At 40.5% G+C, this 19,537-nt stretch overlaps 1 protein-coding gene across 2 annotated transcripts in view; it reads right to left on the bottom strand.

Annotated features, from left to right (window-relative positions):
• The window catches only part of usp9 (ubiquitin specific peptidase 9), a 161,930-nt gene that overhangs the window by 87,068 nt on the left and 55,325 nt on the right, over positions 1–19,537 (bottom strand). For both annotated transcript variants that reach the window (XM_048603190.1, XM_048603191.1), the window contains 3 exons: positions 18,421–18,661; positions 15,568–15,717; positions 6,768–6,888 (listed from right to left, as the gene is read on the bottom strand). In XM_048603190.1, coding sequence (XP_048459147.1) covers positions 6,768–6,888; positions 15,568–15,717; positions 18,421–18,661 — 512 coding nt within the window. The remainder of the gene's footprint in view (positions 1–6,767; positions 6,889–15,567; positions 15,718–18,420; positions 18,662–19,537) is intronic.

The following is a 19,537-nucleotide window of genomic DNA, read 5'->3' on the forward strand; positions in this document are numbered from 1 at the left end:
ATCCTGCTGCAATTTCTAACAACCTTCCTCACCGTCCACAATACCACCTATTTTAGTGTCATCTGCAAACTTACTAAACATGCCTTGTATGTTCTCATTTAAATCAGTGATACAGATAACAAACAGCAATGGGCCCAGCAGTGACCCCTGAGGCACATCACTCGTCAGAGGACTCCAGTCTGAAAACATCCTTGCACTATTACTCTCTGCTTCTTACCATCAAGCTGACTATGTATCAAATTTGCCAGCTCTCCCAGGATTCCATGCGATCTCATCTTCCACAGCAGCCTACCACGTGGAACCTTACCAAAGGCCTTACTGAAATCCATACAAACTACGTCTACTGTCCAGCCCTCCTCAACCTTCCTGGTCACTTCAAATAACTAACAAAATTTCTTCTTGTTGGGCAGTTCCTTAGGATTAAGGATGACTTTCTTCCACTAGGAGCTGTGGTCCTTAGGTGATTAAATAATCCAATGCTGGATCTGTAAGTCCTACTACAGGTGAAGCTTGCTGAAGCAAGTAGGTGGAATACACACTGCTTGCACTGTATTCTCTTAGCCTCCATTTGGGCCTGAATGAGATGCTCAAAACAGCTGACACCCGCACATATGCTGCTTCTTCAATTTGATTGATCTTAGGGTAGAGAGTCCCATGATTCAGTGGGGATCTTGCATTTTTCAATGAGGCTTCAAAGGCATTCCCAAAATGATTCTGGAAAAGCTCAGGTCTGGCAGCATTTGTGAAGAGAAAATCGGAGTGAATGTTTCAGGTCTGGTAATCCTTCCTGAGAACTAAGGAAGGTCACCAGACCCGAAGTGTTGACTCTGATTTTCTCTTCACAGATGCTGCCAGACCTGCTGAGCTTTTCCATCAACTTCTGTTTTTGTTCCTGATTTACACATACGCAGTTCTTTTGGTTTTTACTCAAAATGATTGTTGCCTTCCTGGTAATTGCCTGTCATGCTGAAGCTCAGAGTACAGCCTGTTTTGAAAGTCTTAAGTCAAGCACGTGGAAAATGTGGCCCAGCCAACACAGGTAATTTGATACAATTAGGGTCTTGATACTGGGGGTATTGACCTGCAAAACGGCACTGATATTGGAGCGCCAATCCTGGTAATATTTCTCAAGAGGTTTGAGTTTCTACTTATACTCCTATGAACTGAACATATCAGGTTAGCTGTGATATATAGAATTAGATAGCTAATGGTATGCAGAAATAGTAGGCAGACACAAACTAATCTGTACTTTCAGAATGCAGACTTAAATGACTGGTTACAACTAGGGTCAGTGGCTAGTCAAATTCTTGTTGCAGTTTCCACGTTGAGAGACACAAGACTGATCAAAGCAATCTTTAGGACAACATTGGGAAAAATTCCAAAATGGCATAAATCTTGCTTCAGAGAGCTGAGAAGCAGATGCTCCAACACAAAATAATCGTTAATCCAAAGAACATAGCCATTGGACCACAGATGCCAAGGAACTTTACGTGTACTGTGAATTTAGGCAGGTCTACTAGTAACCACCTTGCTACACAAAAATATTTTAAACCTACAAGTTATCAATAGTGTTAATTCTCCCAAAAAGAACACTTGCACAAAACATGGTAAGTAGCTTGGAATTTCAAGATTCCAAGTGGCTAGAGAATCACACGGAGACAATTAATTCAGTGTGGTTTTGAACAAAAAATTTTTGGTACACATGCAATACAGATAGCAAATTTGACGATCACAACAAAGAGACAAAAGGCAGGAACAAAGTTCATTTAAAACAAAAAAGAGAAACATTGTCCCAACTGAATAGAGATAAAAAAACTAGGATGTTGTAATCTGGCCAAGCTGTTCATATATTGAGGAGCTAAGGAAAGAAATCGCCATTACGCAGACAAATTGACGAGGAACTGACTTAATTTTTTTTCTCATAAGTAGATGGGGGGCTAAATAAGTCACATCAACATATTTTAGGTATTAAAATAAAATTTCATAGCCAGCTTATGTTTAAGATATTTGATTCATGTTTACTTTTTCTCAAGGAAGTTCACGTTGGCATTTAATATAAAAGTTATGAGCAGCAAGCTGGATGGATCAGCAGCTTTTCCTGGTCGAATTTGCAAGCTCGTTCAAGGAAGAACAAAGAAAAAAGTAAGTTCAGTCGCTCACAAGGGAATAATTCATTGTTGCAAATGGCTAAATCAAACCATTAACAGAATGTATAACAGGAGTCAATCGGATAGGTTTCAGCCAACTAGGGCTTGGCATCTATAACACCAACAGCAAGATAAAATTCACTGAAATCATCATTTTTACTGAACATAAAGGAATTCAAGTGGCAAACTCATGCAATAAGTGAATAGATTTTGCAGTACTAACCCTTAGTATAAATTGATTAGTGGAGGTGGAAGGAACAAATGAGGAAGGTGCTCATCTTCATTAGACACAAATAATAATTTTTTTTGACAGCTTTACCCACTCGTTTGATTTATTGTCAAATTCTTGGTAAACAGCAGTAACTTCAATCACTGCACAAAAGACATGCCTTTTACTCAAGGCTTGAGTGAAGTCTCTTTTTTCCCCCCAGTTGTACAGGTTATATCATGCAGTCTGCTATAAATGTAAATTGAGCTTTATATGGCTCTGCCCCCACCACTCTACATTCATGTACATTTTATCAACTCCATGAAGCTAACAGGACAGATCTTAAATGAGCAGTATTAATATTGCATTTTAAGTGCCATCCATACTAAAAACGTAGTTCAAAAAGAAAGGCAAAACCAGATTTCATGCTATCACAGAAGGAAACAAAGCAATACAAGGCGACACCACATCAATTACCTTTCTATGTCTTGTTTTGGGGGATCCTGACTACCAACTGTGATTTGTTATTCCAGTGTTTTACTACCCCCTAACGAAGTGGCACAGAGTAGGTCAATGATACATGAACTGCAGCGGTTCAAGCTCACCATCATGTTCTCAAGGACAACTAGGGACAGGCAATAAATGCTGGCAAGCTAACGCCCAAATCCCACAAATGAGTTTAAAACTAAATGGGATCAGACAGTAGGGAGGACTGAAAAATGATACAGGACTTCGCAGTGGGAGTTGATGGGTGAAGCTTGACTTGGTGGATTCTGGGAAAGGAAAGAAACAGCAGAGGCAGCTGAACGGATGCTTTCAGTTTCGGTGATCTTTGCATTTGTTAGAGATGAGAATAGGGAAGTGGGAAGAGAAAGAGTTTTCAGGAGACAATTGGTCTTCGAGAAAATGAAGTTGGGATTAAACTTGCACTAGGAAGGATGTTATCAAACTGGAGAGGATGCAGAAAAGATTTACAAAGATGTTGCCAGGAAAGGTGGGTGAGTTAAAAAGGGAGGCTGGGATTTCATTCCCCCTGGAGAGTCAGAGGCTGAGGGGTGACCTTATAGAGGTTTATAAAATCAAGGGGGACATAGATAGGGCGAATAGTCAAGATCTTTTCCCCCAGGGTATGGGAGCTCAAACTAGAGGGCATAGGTTTAAGCTAAGAGGAAAGATTTAAAAAGGGACCTGGGGGGCAATTTTTTCACAGAGGGTGGTTCGTATGTAGATGCAGGTACGGTTACAACATGTAAAAGACATTTGCAAAGATACACGAATAGGAAAGGTTTAGAGGGATATGGGCCAAACGCAGGCAAATGGGACTAATTCAGTTTGGGAAATTTGGTTAGCATAGAGGAGTTGGGCCAAAGCGTCTGTTTCCATGCCATATGACTCTATGACTACGATTCTATAATTCCTGGAGAGTTCTGCTTGAACAGACTTAAGGAACTCATCCCATCTGTAGCTGGGTCTTCAAAGCCAATTTATTTTCACTCACACAACAATCTGCCACTTGAGCGCTCATACTGAGGAATCTTGCAAAACCATTCACAAGCTAAACATTATCCCAACAAGTACTGATAGTTGATTCTCTAACCTCACCCAATGAGTCTTCAATTATCCTGATCAACACAAGGGTGATGAATCCTTGTCAGTAATCACAGTGGTTGAAAGGCTTGGTTGCATGAAGTTGACCGTGTGGGTAAACCTTCTATGGGTGTGTGAAGATTTGAAGTTGGAATGGCTAAGTGGTCAAATAGCTGGATGACTGAGGTATTACTTCGGGTGAAAACAAAAGTTCAACTTCTGGATGGCTATCTGCAATAAAGTGCATGCCTCGGTACATTACCAAGGTTAAGTCGAAGGGCCTTGAAGGGCAAGTCCTTTCTCCTGAAGTAAGCACAGACTTCATGCAGAAAGGAATTCACCAAATAACGAAACACTGCCATTTTGCTTTCCAAAACATTAGTAGAGAAAAAAAAGAGTTGCTGGAAAAGCTCAGCAGGTCTGACAGCACCTGTGAAGAGAAATCAGAGTTAACGTTTCGGGTCTGGAGGCCCTCCGTCAGAACTGATGGTAGCTAAGAAAATGCTGGTTCATATGCTGATAAACCCAGATGGAATGGGGTCTGAGGGGGATGCTCTTCGGAGAGTCAGTGCACACTTGAGGAACCAAATGCCCCGCTTCCACACAGGTTCTACGAGCACTTACAGTTCCGGAAGGGTCTCTGGACCCGAAACGTTAACCGATTTCTCTCCTCAGATATTGCCAGAGCTGCTGAGCTTTCTCAGCAATTTCTATTTTGGTTTTTATTTACTTATTTTAACATTTGCTCGGTAGATCACTGAGCCGGTTGTTCTGGGGTGTGCAGATGTTTCATTATCCTTCTAGGCAACATCTACAAATCCGGAAGGAAGCAGAACACCAACGCTTCACTTAGAGGTCGCACTGATGATGTTGCCTAGAAGGGTAATGAAACGTCTGCACACCAGTGAACAACTGGCTCGGTGAGCTAATGAACAATCCAAGCTACAAATTTTCGCTAAATTAACCAAGACCTTATTGTAACATTGTTAATTTATTGAAAATTTCAAGTACCAAAATGGAATTCAGTTAAGTGTCTCAACTTCAAGCTTGAACACTTTAAGGCCTTTTCCCTAATGCAGGTCCTACATTGTACAGGTTTTACACTGAATCACAATTTCCTATTGAACCACAGTCACTTCACTTAAAGGTGCACTTTTCAGAAACAGAACTCAACTTTAAGTGAGGATGTGTGTAAGGTGCGTGCACTTAAATGCATCAGCTTATATATTTTGTAACTAAAAGCAAATGTCAAAATGAAGCCAAGTAGCTTGTGTTTGGCGTACTTAACTCAAATTCAGTTTAATTTCAACAATTTTCCAACTGGAAACCCGTGAACCAAAATATTCACTTTGGACTACAAACTTAATCGAGTAAAATGCTTCCATTCTTCCAATGTCCAACAAATTGACTGCTTTTAAAAAATAAAAGCAGATATTCATGGGATGTGGACATTGTCATTCCTAGCCTTGGGAAGGTGGCACTGAACTGCCCTGAGGTTTCAGTACACCCACAGTGCTGTTAGGAAGGGACTTCCAGATTTCTAACTCAGCAATAGTAGCTATGATATTCTAATCCATGGTGGCGTGTGGCACAGATGAGAACTGATAGATGGTGCTCCAATGAACCTTCCGACCTTGTCCTTCCAGGTGCTAAATGTCACACGTTTGTAAGGTACCATCATAAAAGACTGGATGAGTTGTTGCAGTCCAGTGTAGCTACACTTTATTGCCGGTGTCTATTGTTGGCGAAGCAAGTTAACAGAGAAGTTTCTAGATATTTTCCAATCAATCTGTTCAGAGATGTCATAACGCATCTCTGGAGCAGGTGTGTGGGGCTAAGAGGCAGGGACACTACCTGTGCATAAGGACCCTAGAGATAATTTTCCACTTTTTGGCATCGTCATTGCTACGTTATTCGTAAAACGAGCACTAAAATTGCAAACACATTATGTTCAATTGTCCCAAGACTTTTTGGTCAATGTCAGTAAAACCCTCTTATAAAACAAAAATCTATTGACTAATGGGACCAGCAAATAAAATGAATTTCTCATTTTTATTTGCTCATTTGAACCAGGTGATTCCCTATGCATCTCAAAAAGAAATGAACTGACAGAACCATAGGAATTTCAGAACATACTGGACTGAACAGCAACCTATGCACATAAATCAGTGTCAAAGTATTATATTGGTTTATTAAAAATTGTTTGCTTAATTAAGTACACCAAACATATTCAACATCTAGCCATCTACATTTTCTATGTCTGATTCTGATATCCTGTTGTCTAACGTAGTCAAATTGCAAAACAAAGTGGTCGTAATAGTTCACTGCCATTGCACTCGGAATGTCAAATCTGCTTTGAATCTGCGAAAGCAAACTGCAGACCCATATTATGCATTTACATGGACCAAAATCACCCATTTCACAAGTCATGCAAAGCCAATCTCACTCCTCTGCCAAACTTCACTCCAAACATTACTAAGCTTAATCAAATTCAATAAGACAGCTGATCCCAAATTTATTCTACACAACACCCAAAAAAGTCAAATATCCATTGGTTAAATTGACAATAGATTGAAAATAATTTAATACACAGCTTTGAGAGACAGATATCCTTATTCTACACTAGTTCAGCCTACTGTTGACTGATTTCCATAAATTATTTTATGAACAAAGTGGTAACCTCAGTTTACTTATGACTCTGTGGCAGCAATTAATGGCACTGATGTTCAAGGTTTAAAAATGTAAATCATCATTTGACAACACACATATTATCTACCCTTTGAAATAAACATTGGTCTCATTAGTATCTTTCTTAAGTACCTTACCAGGAGGCATGAGCTTCATAAGGATGCGAGCACCATCTCTCAGCTGCGGCATGTTTAGGCTACTGCCCAGATCCGCAACTTGCCAAAGAAAGGAAATGTATCGCGGGTGTAAGGACATGATCTAAGGAAGAAACAGATTAAGAATAACTAAATCACCCAAATTAAAATACAAGTTTAGGTGTATAGAGACACCTGTCTGTACACAGATGACATCTTACCAAAAACCAAGCACAAGTGAATTAATTTCCTTGAAGGGGGTGAATTTAATATTAATTCACTTCAACCTCAGCATATTTTAGTTAATTCTCCACTCTTGCTTCATTCATTTTAAAACTTTTGGTTGAATTTGGCAAAGTATTACATTTATCAATGATCAAAATGTCTAGTCCATAACTTAAGAGTCAGCTTCTTTAAACAATTGCAGCCATCTGAATGATATCTGTTTAGAGCTTTAAACAGATTCCAGGACTTGATCAAGCACATGGTGCAACCTCAAACTGGAGTTCAATAAGACAATTTCATGTTATTAGAGGTGCTGCACTGAAGCACTGTGTTTATTCAAGCACACTTCAATGTGTGCTGGAACAAATGTGAGAAACAAGAACATTCTCCCCATGTCATGGCTGACATTTATCCCTCAAATTCTTAAATAAAGTTAACTGGTTTCAAACCTCACTACTATCGAGTCTGTGCACTTATCAGCTACCATTTTTACTTAAAGCAACAGTCACTGCAATTCAAAAGTAATTTGTTAACATAAAATACTTTGGTAACTTCTGACAATGGGAAAGGCACCATGTGAAATTAACTTCATTCAATTAGCTAGTCTTTACTGTTCCCATCTTTGGGGCAAAGAGGCTATGGCAATTAACTCTACAATCAATTGGCCCCATATAGCTTTGTTATTTGCACACAAAGGATTGAACAGGAGAAGGATTATTCACTTTTAATCAGAGGTCACCTGCCCACAAAGCAACCTTGACGTGACTGCACAAATGAATGCATTTTCAAAGTGTGCCATGTTGCAAAGTAGGAAGATGGCTCATGCAGGGGAAAGATTTCACAAGGCTGGGTAATGTTGCTAGGCCCTTGTAGTCTAATTGATTTTGGATGCAGGAATGTAAAACCATTCTGTCCATTAAAATAGACCTCAACAAGGCAGAAATCTTTAAGATAACTGATGTCTACATCACAGTTAGTAAACAAACTAAACTGATTAGCTTTAAGCCAGTTTTCACACTGCTCTCTTTTGACACCATGCATCTTTGTGAACGTCCAGGATATTTCTAACCAGTCTCGCAGAATGTAAAAATCCAACACACCCAGCAAGAATTATTTGCATGACTGGCTCAATTATCCACTGATCAAAAGCTGACATTGCTTCAAATATCTCTCAGTCATGTAGTCCCCATTAAGTTTCATAATATAATTGGGCACAACTGTCCACTTTCTGCCATAGTATCATTGTGAATTGCCATTAGGACACTTGCAACAATTACCAAGTGCCACATTTCAAAATTCACCATGTCCACACCTATACACAAGGAGGGACGAGGGCATAGAACTTTTTGCTAAGAGGAACACTGGACAAAGACAGCCATTTTAGCCGTTTCCCTCGATCCATCGTGCTCACTTTATCTCAGAGACAACTGACCTCTTACCTTCTTTTGCAAAGCTCTTAGCAGTAGTCACTTTCTTTGCATCATTTGCAAGTTGGAATTTCTCTTCAATATATTCTTGCCTATCCACAAAAAACACCCGACATGCTTTGTAGTCCATGACAGTTTATACGTCACACTAATGAAACAATCAATATACTCACTTTCAATGAGCAATTTTATCAGCTGGGTATAAACAAGACAACTTACACTACCTTCAAGGAGTATCTGATGGAAAATTTTAGTCTGTCCAGAGTAATGGAAGAAATTACGAGATGCCAACATACACATGCTTTCACGTGGGCGTGACAACTACACTAACTCTGAAGTAAATAGCCATTTGTACCTTTCTGACGGCTCCAAGTAAAATTGCTTAGCATTTCTAACACAGGAACAGGCATCTGGCACTACTGACCGGTGATGGTGCTTGTACTAGACGAGCCTCCTTGACCTAACTCTACTGTTGCCTTATATTTCTGTTCTCTCATATCCTTAACTGGGTTCTTAATATATGCAACTCATTTCTAATAACACGTCCTAACCATTCACAAGGCAAACATGTTTAACATACAACATACTTACTTTATAGTTTATTCGCGAGTTTCTTTGCAATGAAACAATTTTGCAAATCTACCTGATTAAAGTTATCCATAATTTTAAGGCCTCAATTAGGTCACCTTACCTCCCCACCCACAGTCTACTGATTCTTACTCAGAAGTTACATCAACTCAGCCCAGAATTATACAGAGTACATACTTTTAGATAACGCCTTAACTACAATTAACATTAGTAGCCTGCTGCCAGTGATGTTGCAGTTGCATCAAAGTCAAAAAAATTATATTTAATTCAAAGTATTAAGCACAAAAGCTGGGTGGTGTAACTTCTGCCATAAAAGCAACAAGCACCAGTAACTTAGAGCTTCAGTTAAGATTTTGAGCAATTTGAGATTGAAAATCTATTTGATGCTGTCAGGAATCTGTGGCGGGGGGCAAGGAATATTTTTCTCAAGCCCACAAAATTTCACTGGTGGGTACAATTAAATTAATACAATATGGGAAAGATCACTTTGGAACAAATATGCACAACCTGTCATATTTTGAAATGTTTGAGCATTAAACAATTTGTAAATATTGACAAAATCTGTATGACATACTGTACATTGCACTTGAAATGTTTACCAAGCAGATGATTAAGATATATGATCTTAAAAAAAGCTAGAAATGCAAACTATGAAAACACAAACTTAGGGAATCATGGACCGACAGTGCAAACCATGATCTGCAAAAGTAATATCCACTCGTTAATGCACATGATTAATTAAGAGTTGTATGCAGAAATGCTGGAATTGGAATAAAAACTTTTGCACTCTTTGAAAGCTCAATTAAATCACAGCTGAAACTCTGAAAACGTAAGGCAGTTAAGCCATTTAGAATATACGGTAGAAATTCTGAAATTAAAATGAACTACTCTTTCAACTCGGATGTATAAAATTATACAGAACAGCATATCTAACTGATTAATAGTGAAATGCAATTGCACTTGTTTTAAATAGTCGGCTGCAACAACTCCAGAAATCAAGCCAGGCTAAATTCTTAATACATATCATGTAACTTTAACTGAGCTTCAACAGCTCAGTTGTTTAAGCTGTTGCATCTTAGGCACCAGGTTTCTTTGAACAAATCTGAATTCAATAAATATCTGGAATTAAGAATCTAATGATGAACAACCATGAAATCATTGCCCATTTTTGCATAAAATAAGATCATCTGGCTCACAAATGTCCTTCAGGGAAGGAAATCTGCCATCTTCACCTGGTCTGGTCGACATGCGATTTCTGACCTACAGCAACATGGTCATCTCAACTGTCCTCTGAAAAGGCCAAGTAAGCCACTCAGTTGTAATCAATTACTAACAAAAAGTCTCAACAAAAATGAAAATTAGACAGACACCAGGCATCAAACCAAGCATCAGAAACGACAACAGTAAAACAGCCCTGGTAACCCTGCAAAGTCCTCCTGACTAACACCAGGCGGTTAGTGTCAAAAGTGAGAGTACGACAGTCAGACTCATAGGATCATACCTTATTGTATCTCAAACACCATCACTATCACTCCTGGCTTTGTCCCGTCCCACCAGCAGTGGCAGCAGCACAGTGATTGAGTCAACAAGGAGTTGTCCTTGATTTGCGCCCCCCATGAACTTTCATGGGAACAGGTTTATGATGGCAAGGAAATCTCCTGCTGATTACCACGTACTATCATCCTTCCACTGATAAATCAGTACTCCATGTTAAACCACACTTGGAGGTGGCATCAAGGGTGCAAATCGTACTCTAGGTGGGGTATTTCAATGCCATAAACAAAGTCAAAAACATACTTAACCTCATCCTCACCAATCTGCCTATTTGAAACACATCTATCCATGTCTGTATCATTAAGTGATGGCCGCACAGTCTTCTGGAGACAAAGTCTCACCGTCACATTGAAAATAACCTCCATCACTTTATGTGACATTATCACCATGCTAAGTATGTTCTTAGAATCCCTACAGAGTAGAAACAGGCCCTTCAGCCCAACAAGTCCACACCAACCCTCAGAGCATCCCACCCAGACCTATCCCCCTTTAACCCACCTAATCTACACATTGTTGAACACGATGGGCTATTTAGCATGGCCAATCCACCTAACCTGCACATCTTTGGACTGTGCGAGGAAACCGGAGCACCCGGAGGAAACCCACGGAGACACAGGGAGAATGCGCAAACTCCACACAGACAGTCGCCAGAGGGTGGAATCGAACCCGGGCCCCTAGTGCTGTGAGGAAGCAGTGCTAACCACTGAACCACCGTGCTGCCCTAACGTCAGTTTTTCCCACTTGATGGTTCCCTCACCACATGCTAGTCTAGCAACTATGTCCTTTACTACCCAACACCTCGATCAGTGGTGCTGCTGTCAAGCCACTCTTGGTAGTGGGCATGGAAATCCCCAGAGTATCCTCCGCACCCGTGCCACGCTCAATGCTGCCAAGTGTGATTCAACGAGAGGACCATTGAACGAAAACCTAGTGACCTTCTTGAAGCCAATAACAAACTATCAGGCAAAACTCAGGCTTCATCATTATGAATTCTGCATACAAGTGTCCAGAAACTGCAAATTGTCAATCATGCCCAATCTTGTTTCTGAACTCTCAAAATGTTTGAAATGTGGAGACATTTCTTCACCAAGGGTGGTGAGCCTACGGAATTCATTACCACAGAAAGCAGTTGGTTTACCCTCAATGAACGGAGGAGCAGGTTCAAAGGACCAAAAGGCCTACTCCGCTCTCTTTCTAGGAAAGATTAATACACAGTATTTATTAACTGTTCCAACCTTGCCCTCATAAATTTAATTAATCAATTAAACAGCATCCCTAACGGGACCCTACATTTACTTCCAGCTTAATATTTCCATGCTAGCACAATGTGATATGGTGACTCAGTGGTTAGCACTGCTGCATCACAGCACCAGGGACCCGGGATTCGATTCCACCCTCAGGCAACTGTGTGTGGAGTTTGCACATTCTCCCTGTGTCTGCGTGGGTTTCTTCCGGGTGCTCCGGTTTCCTTCCACAGTCCAAAAATGGGCAGGATAGGTGGATTGGCCATGCTAAACTGCCCATAGTGTTGAGGGATGTGTCGATTAGGTGGGTTATAGGGGGGATGGGTCTGGGTGGGATGCTCCGAGAGTCGGTGTGGACTTATTTGGCCAAAGGGCTTGTTTCCACACTGTAGGGATTCTACGATTCTACGAATGTGTTTTTTTTCCTCCTCAACTGCCATTCTATTTATGTTCTCTACTTACCAGCCTTAGTTTCCTGTGCTCTTCTTTCAATTTATTGTAATTGGCCTGATTCTTGCTTGAAGAATTAACCTGGATACATTATGCATTTTTTTTGTATTCATCATATTCTTAACTTCCCTAGTCAGTCAAACAGCACTTCAATTATGATAGTCCCACCCTTGCTTTTTGCCACAATGTACCAAGCCTGCACCTGACAAGTCTCCACCTTAAAGACTACACAAAGATTTGCACCAACCTGGCTACATCCTCTGGCAACTCCACGAAATTTGCCATATTCCAACTAAGTTTACTTCTGATTATTTCCTGTTCTTCTCCATTACCAATCTCAACCGTATGTGGTGATGATAACTGAACCGGTTTTACAACATAAAGCTAGCCCTATGACTCATATTGGACTCGCAACATGAACTCTTTCTCTCTCCACAGATGCTGTCAGACATTCTCCAGCATTTTAATTCAGATTCATCCACGTTGTCAACCTCATTTCCAGTACCAAATCCAGCAATGTCTCCTAAGCAGGACCAAGAATATAAAATTCAAGAGAAAACTGCAGATGCTGGAAATCTGAAATGAAAAAAGAAATTAATGGAAAAACTCAGCAGGTCTGGCAGCATTTGTTAAGAGAAAACTGATTAAATCTTGAGTCCGGTGACCCTTGTTCAGAACTAATGGCAGCTAGGAGACCCATTGCATCTGTTGTGATGCCACCTTCAGCAGGGGGGCTTCAAAAGTCCACTATGCTCCTCAATAGAGGATTACCTGCCATCCTGGATGAGAATCATTTCCCGCACCTCTATCCTCGCCCCCTTCCCTCCCCCATCACCAATAGGGTCCCCCAGTCTTGGCTTTCCTCCCACCATCATTGGCATCCAAAGGATTATAAGCTGCCATTTCCATCACCAGACATATTCTCCTCCCTTGTCAGCATTTAAGTAACACAGTGTGGAGCTAGAGGAACACAGCAGGCCAGGCAGCATCTGAGGAGCAAGAAAGCTGACACTTCGGGTCCTGACCCGAAACGTCAGCTTTCCTGCTCCTCTGACGCTGCCTGGCCTGCTGCGTTCCTCCAGCTCCACACTTTTATCTCAGACTCCAGCATCGGCAGTTCTTACTACCTCTGAGCATTTCATTGGGACTGTTCCTTCCAGGACATACTGGTCCACTCCTCCTCCCTCCCAGACTTCCTCACGCAATTGCAAAAGGTGCAACACCTGCCATCTCTCCTCACTATCCAAGGTTCCAGATACACCTTCCAAGTGAAGCAGATATTTACCTGCACTTCACTCAATTTAGTCTACTGTACTGGCTGATCAGTATGTGGTCGCTTCTGCACTGGGGAGGCGACCACTTTACAGAACACTCACATTCTATCGCAAAAATGACTCTCGAGCTGCTAGTTGCCTGCCAATTCAGCACATCATGGTCCCTAGTCAACACTTCTGTCTCAAGCCTGCTGTACTGCTCCAGCGAGAATTAGCACAAGACAGAAACAGCATTTCATTTTTCGCAAGGGGACCCTGCAGTCTTCAGGACTCCCATTCGAGTTCAATAATTTTAGGAGCTGTACACCTTCTCTTTGTTCTTCACCCACCCACATCTTCTCATGACAGAGGTTGATTTCAGCACAACTAACCCATCTTTACCTACTTATGGTCCCCATTTTCAGCTTTTCTTTCTCCTGGGCAACCATTATCCATCCCTTTGTCTCCCTCACTGGCATTCTCTCTCCTTTTCACCTATCCTCTCACTCCTGCCCCTCCACCCTTTGCAGCCACTACCAGCTCTGAAGGAGGATCACGGAACACAAAGTGGTAACTCTGCATTCTCCCCACAGAAGCTACCAGACCTGCTGAGTTTCTCCAGCAATGTTTTTGTTTAGGACCAAGAACATACTGGGAAGTTTTCCTGTACACATTCCAGAGGCTCTCCCTCTCCAACCCCTAAATTTATAATCTCAATTATTGAGCAATCTTCCATCAATAACACAAGTTGGAATGTACATTAGTAACCGCACAATACTCAACACATTCACAACTTCTTAGATACTGAAGTAGTCAGTTTCCACATGCAACAAGATCGCAAAAACATTGACTTGGGCAAATAATTAGCAATTAATATCACATAGCACTTGCTTGGAAACTCATACCACACAAGAATATCTATCCACCTCCTGACATTCAATGGCATTACCATCACAGTCTCCCACAGACAAAATCCTGAGGGAATATAAACTGTGACAACAGCAGTATGTCAGCAGCTGGTAATTTCGGAGAAATTTATTTCCTGACTCCCCAAAGCCTGTCCAGCCTTGACAAGGCAGACTTCAGAATTATGATGAAAGACTCTCCATTTATCCAGAGGGGTGTGGTGCCAAGAACACACAATAGGGTCAATATCATCCAGGACAAAGCAGCTCACTTGACTGGCTCCCCAACCATCACATTCAACATTGTCTTTTTCAGTACTGAAGAGCAGTGACAGCAATGTACAACCTGAAAGATGCACTGGCAGCAACTCAACAAGGCTCTTCTATCAGCACCTGCTAAACCAAGACCGCTACTATGTAGAGGACATTGGAAGCAGGTGCGTACAAGCAACAGCAGCACCACACCCATCTGCAAATTCCCAAGTCACACTCAATTCTGACGAACTATAATCGCTGCTCCTTCATAGTCTTTCAGTCAAAATCCCAGAACAACCTTCCAATAATAAAGTATTACTTTCTTTTCAACTGCTACTGACTACTCTTTAGACACGCATCATCTTCCGCCGGGTAACATCTCCTGATGATTTAGCTTAAACTCCTCCGAAACACACCAGGAAACTTCTTTTCATGAACTAGGCAACCAGTCCTTTTGCACCGCAAACGGCCTCTTTTTAACTAGCCCGACCCCTGAAAACTGATTCCAACGTCTGAAGAATCTTCAGCCTTCACTCTTACGTTGCCCCAAGTCATACATATTAATTCTATGTCAGGAAAAATAAGAAGTTAATGTCCAATGTTACAGAACAATGAGGGACTCTGACATCTTGAGAACAGAGGTGCTCAGAGAATTTACTGACATGAACATCACAATGGAAGAAGTCTACTACTTTAAGTGGAAAATTCAAGGGTACATTTGATTTTGCATCATTTAGCTGATTTTTGAAGCATTTGCTTTATGACACAAATTAGTGGCAACTTGCATAGCAGCCAATTAAAGAGCATCCTCCTGATATTTTAAAATTTCATATAATATGTTCCTTGCAATATATAATTTCCAGAAACATTACATTCAAATTAAGAGAACATAATATTCTTACCACTCCAGGTAAACAGCTTTCTACCTCAGGATTTGGGCCATCACTGTAGTGGTTACCATGATTTCCAGGGGAGCCCGTTGAAGAATCAGAAGAGCTATCAGGGCTTGAAGGCATATTTGAACTTATCTGCGTTAGCTTGGCTGTAATAAGCTGAAACACAAATCTCTTATTAGAAGAAATGAAACAGAATTTTTAAACCTGTACTACCTCCATTGAGACATGGCCAAAATTATAGCTAATTCCTTCTGTCCAATCTCATTTCAAATGTATGTCTAACTTCTGATCTGCTTCCCATGACTTCACTGTACACCATACCAAGCACTTTGAAGTACCTAGTAGGCCATTTTAAACAAACAGAGCTGTCAATGCAAGATTGAATGACACAGCATAATTCTCCCAACATGAACCCACTGTTTTATTTTAAACTTTTAGGAATTTCTCATCTGTTTCAGTGAATTCTGCCGCAATCCCAAGCTCTGTATAGGGATTTTTCAAATGCCTTTCGTAAATCCAGCTATACCAATTCAGTATTTTGTTCCCCATACAGTTGTCCCATTCTCAAAATACGTCAACTTGAAACCATTCATTTTTGAAGTGGTTCAATTCTGTTCACTTAAATTCATATCTTGATTGTGGGAAGGTAACTCACACCAATGTCACTTTGCTCAATATTTATCAATTCATATGCTCAGATCATTACCAGAAAGAAAGAACATGCAACACGTACATAGACCAACATGCCCAAGTGGTGGATCAAGATCCCAGATAAGATTTTGCAGTTGCAAGTTCGCTCGAAGCAATGGTTATCCTGGAGCTGTGAGGTTCCTTTAAAACCTTGTGCTTTTTCTATTGGTGGGCATGATCAAATTGATTGTTTGGTTCTAATTTCTCACCCACCCCTTGCCACGGTCACACAGTCCGAGACACTAAAGTTATTAAAATAGGGTCACACCAGCACAAAGTATTTGAAGCACTGACATGGGCTCCTAAACTTAAGATGTTGCTCCTTACAGATTTCCCCAGTTAATTACCAAGCAGTAATTTTGCCTATTGCAATATTACAGTCAAATGCAAACACAAACTCATCAACAGTATACTGAAGGCAAAGAAAACATTGTGCAAAAAAATTAGCTGAATGGATACCAGTGGACAAGTCAGCCCTATTGCGTACCCTAATCTTTCAGCAACTGCATTAAGACAAACGATGTTAAGTGCATTGGCACTTCTACATGGAATAGGAGACCCGTGTGAAATGATTAACTGGCAAAAGCAACTAAACAAGGAGTTTTGTTACTTGCGTCCTTTCCAGGTTGTCTAGATAAATTCGGACTATCCTGATTAAAGTTTGGCAGAGTTCTTGGAATAGAGAAAACTGACTTGAATGCCAACAGTTTGTAGCAATTCTCTGTAACCAGGGACCAGATGACTGTAATACTATAGTCCATTTTGTGAAGTAGTATGTTTAGTCGTAATAAACATCTTTACAGGAATAGAAATGTAGGCATAAATCTTCCCTGCCAAGTAAAGAAGCTTAAAGATACTTACTTGTGCTTGGACAGTGAGTATGGATACAACAGAGCAGGTAAAGCAAACACTCAAAAAGAACCGAGATTTTAGTTATGGCCAATTTGGAGGAATTGCTGCAGACAGCTCTGTACCAAAAGATGGTCCAAGAAGAAACTTACAATTTAAAACAATTGAGAACTGACAATGTACTGGGAAAAGTAGGCTTTTGACTCATTGATCCGAGTCCTGAAGGGAATTATGATCATACCTGAAGCGATTACTGTAGGTGATGAAGCTCTCTCAACAGCTGGTTTTGAATGTACCCAATTATTCTTTTAGAAAAAGCAAATGGCACCAAGATGCTCCTCTCCCTCATCATCCATATACTGCAACCAAAACCTTAAATCAATTATGATCTAAGCATCTGATAATTACTCAGTCCCATATTCCTATCTTTTCATGAAAATGTCTGGCTTCCAGTGCACACCTCTCACTCTCACTCACACCAACAAAGCAGGGAATGGATTGTCTCTGCAAACCTTCATTTTACTGAAAACAGTGAAGCAAGAAGCATTCTGTCTTGATACAAAGATTAAAAATATCCACTTTAAAATCAGCAAAATTTGGAATCTGCAAATTTTCCATTACTACCTAGTTCATCCAACCTGGATCAATGTTCTGTAAAGTTCAGTCCTCCCGAGGCAAACAGTTACCAGTTTAAACATTTTGCAGCTACTTCACCGATAATTCTGCTGCTGGGATCAATGAACACAGAACTGACTGCTAGAATTTTCAACTGAACCAAAAAACTTTCAGGGCAAAGACATTATTTCCAAATTGCATGTTACTAAATTTCCTTAAGATAACTAATGTTCCAATCTGATGTCATCAACTGGTAGGAGAACTAAGATCAGTCAGAGTATTTAATACCTAGAATGGTACAATCCTTGAGCTGATTTATTGGAAAGACTTCATGACATAACTTCAAACTGAACCAAACTCAACAGTTTCATAAAATGACAAAAAAAAACTATGCTCCAATTTGCTAACCAGGCATCATGTCATCCCAGCTTCTTGTAGAGCTCAGGAGAATACTTCACCAGATGTGCTTTCCTGTTTAAACCAAGGAGCCAGTCCTGTTACATTATCACAATTTCAGAAATTAACTCTCAGGACAGCAACATAAAATAAATATTGCACAGATCAAGTAAATGTGAAAGGTTGATCTAACTATGAAAAGGACTGCTCATGATTGGCGGGTGGGGAGAAGCAGTGATACCAAGAGAGTTTTCTGTCCACCTTAATTGATTTTCTTCATTGTATAAATGTTATATTCACCGTACTTACGGTTTTATCTTTCAGATTTAACTGCCCGATTAATTTCCGATCATCGGCAGGGTCTACAAGTTCACCACCAATAAATAGTTCTACTTTCGTATGTGCACTGTTTGCTTTTATTCGACTGAGGATACAGCGTCTAACAGACCCAATGGTGTCATTTGTATGAGACCAAATGTCCAAATCTTCCACTTGGCGTCCTTGATTTGGAAACCGTACAACAAGTGATACATGTTTTCCACGAAAAGCTCTGAAAAAGACAAATTCTTAGTTTCAAAGGCAGATTTTCTTTCATAAACAAGAGAGAGAAAATTGCATATGGTGATATTCAGGTCATATGGGTGTGTTCGCCCAAGAAACATTAGCACACAGGCACAGCAAACAATAGGAAGGTAAACGGAATGTAGATTTATTGCAAGGCAATTGGAGTACAGTAAAAAACAAATCTTGCAACAATTGTACAGGATTTTGCTAAGACCATATCTGAAATACTGAGAGAAATTTTGGTTTCCAAATTGAGGTAAAGTTTCCATAGTCCCAAAGGACCACAGGGCTGGTCTCCCAGAGACAGACAACTGGTGGTGAGTTTAACTCAAGGATCACCACACCTGAAGAGATGGGTGAGGCATAAGCTTCACGGTGACCTCAGAGTCGAAAACAGAAGTAGTCTCTTGGTCATTTCGGCCTGGGATGAGGAGAAATCAATTCAAAAGGTTGAGAATCTTTGGAATTCACTACCACAGAGGGTTATGGTTGCTCAACCATTAATACATACAAGCCTGGAAGACAGATGTTTTGTCTATGAGGGAATTAAAAGGATATGGGGAGCACGCAGAGAAAATGGAGTTGAAGCTCAAGATTAGCCATGATAGTTCTGAAGCAGATTTATCAGGCTGCATGGTGTACTCCTTGCTTTATTTTTGTCTTCATGTAAATCATCCCATCTAGTTAAAACTGCTCAAATTTGCATTTCTGAAGTAAACCTTAAATATACCCAATGCATAACTAAATAACAACTACTCCAAAATGTATCAGAGATAGTAGGGATTGCAGATGCTGGAGAATCTGAGGTAACAAGTTGTAGAGCTAGATGAACACAGCAGGCCAAGCAGCAGCATAGGAGCAG

The sequence above is a fragment of the Rhincodon typus genome, chromosome 11 (assembly GCF_021869965.1).
Source record: "Rhincodon typus isolate 14 chromosome 11, sRhiTyp1.1, whole genome shotgun sequence".
Lineage (NCBI taxonomy): Eukaryota > Metazoa > Chordata > Chondrichthyes > Orectolobiformes > Rhincodontidae > Rhincodon > Rhincodon typus.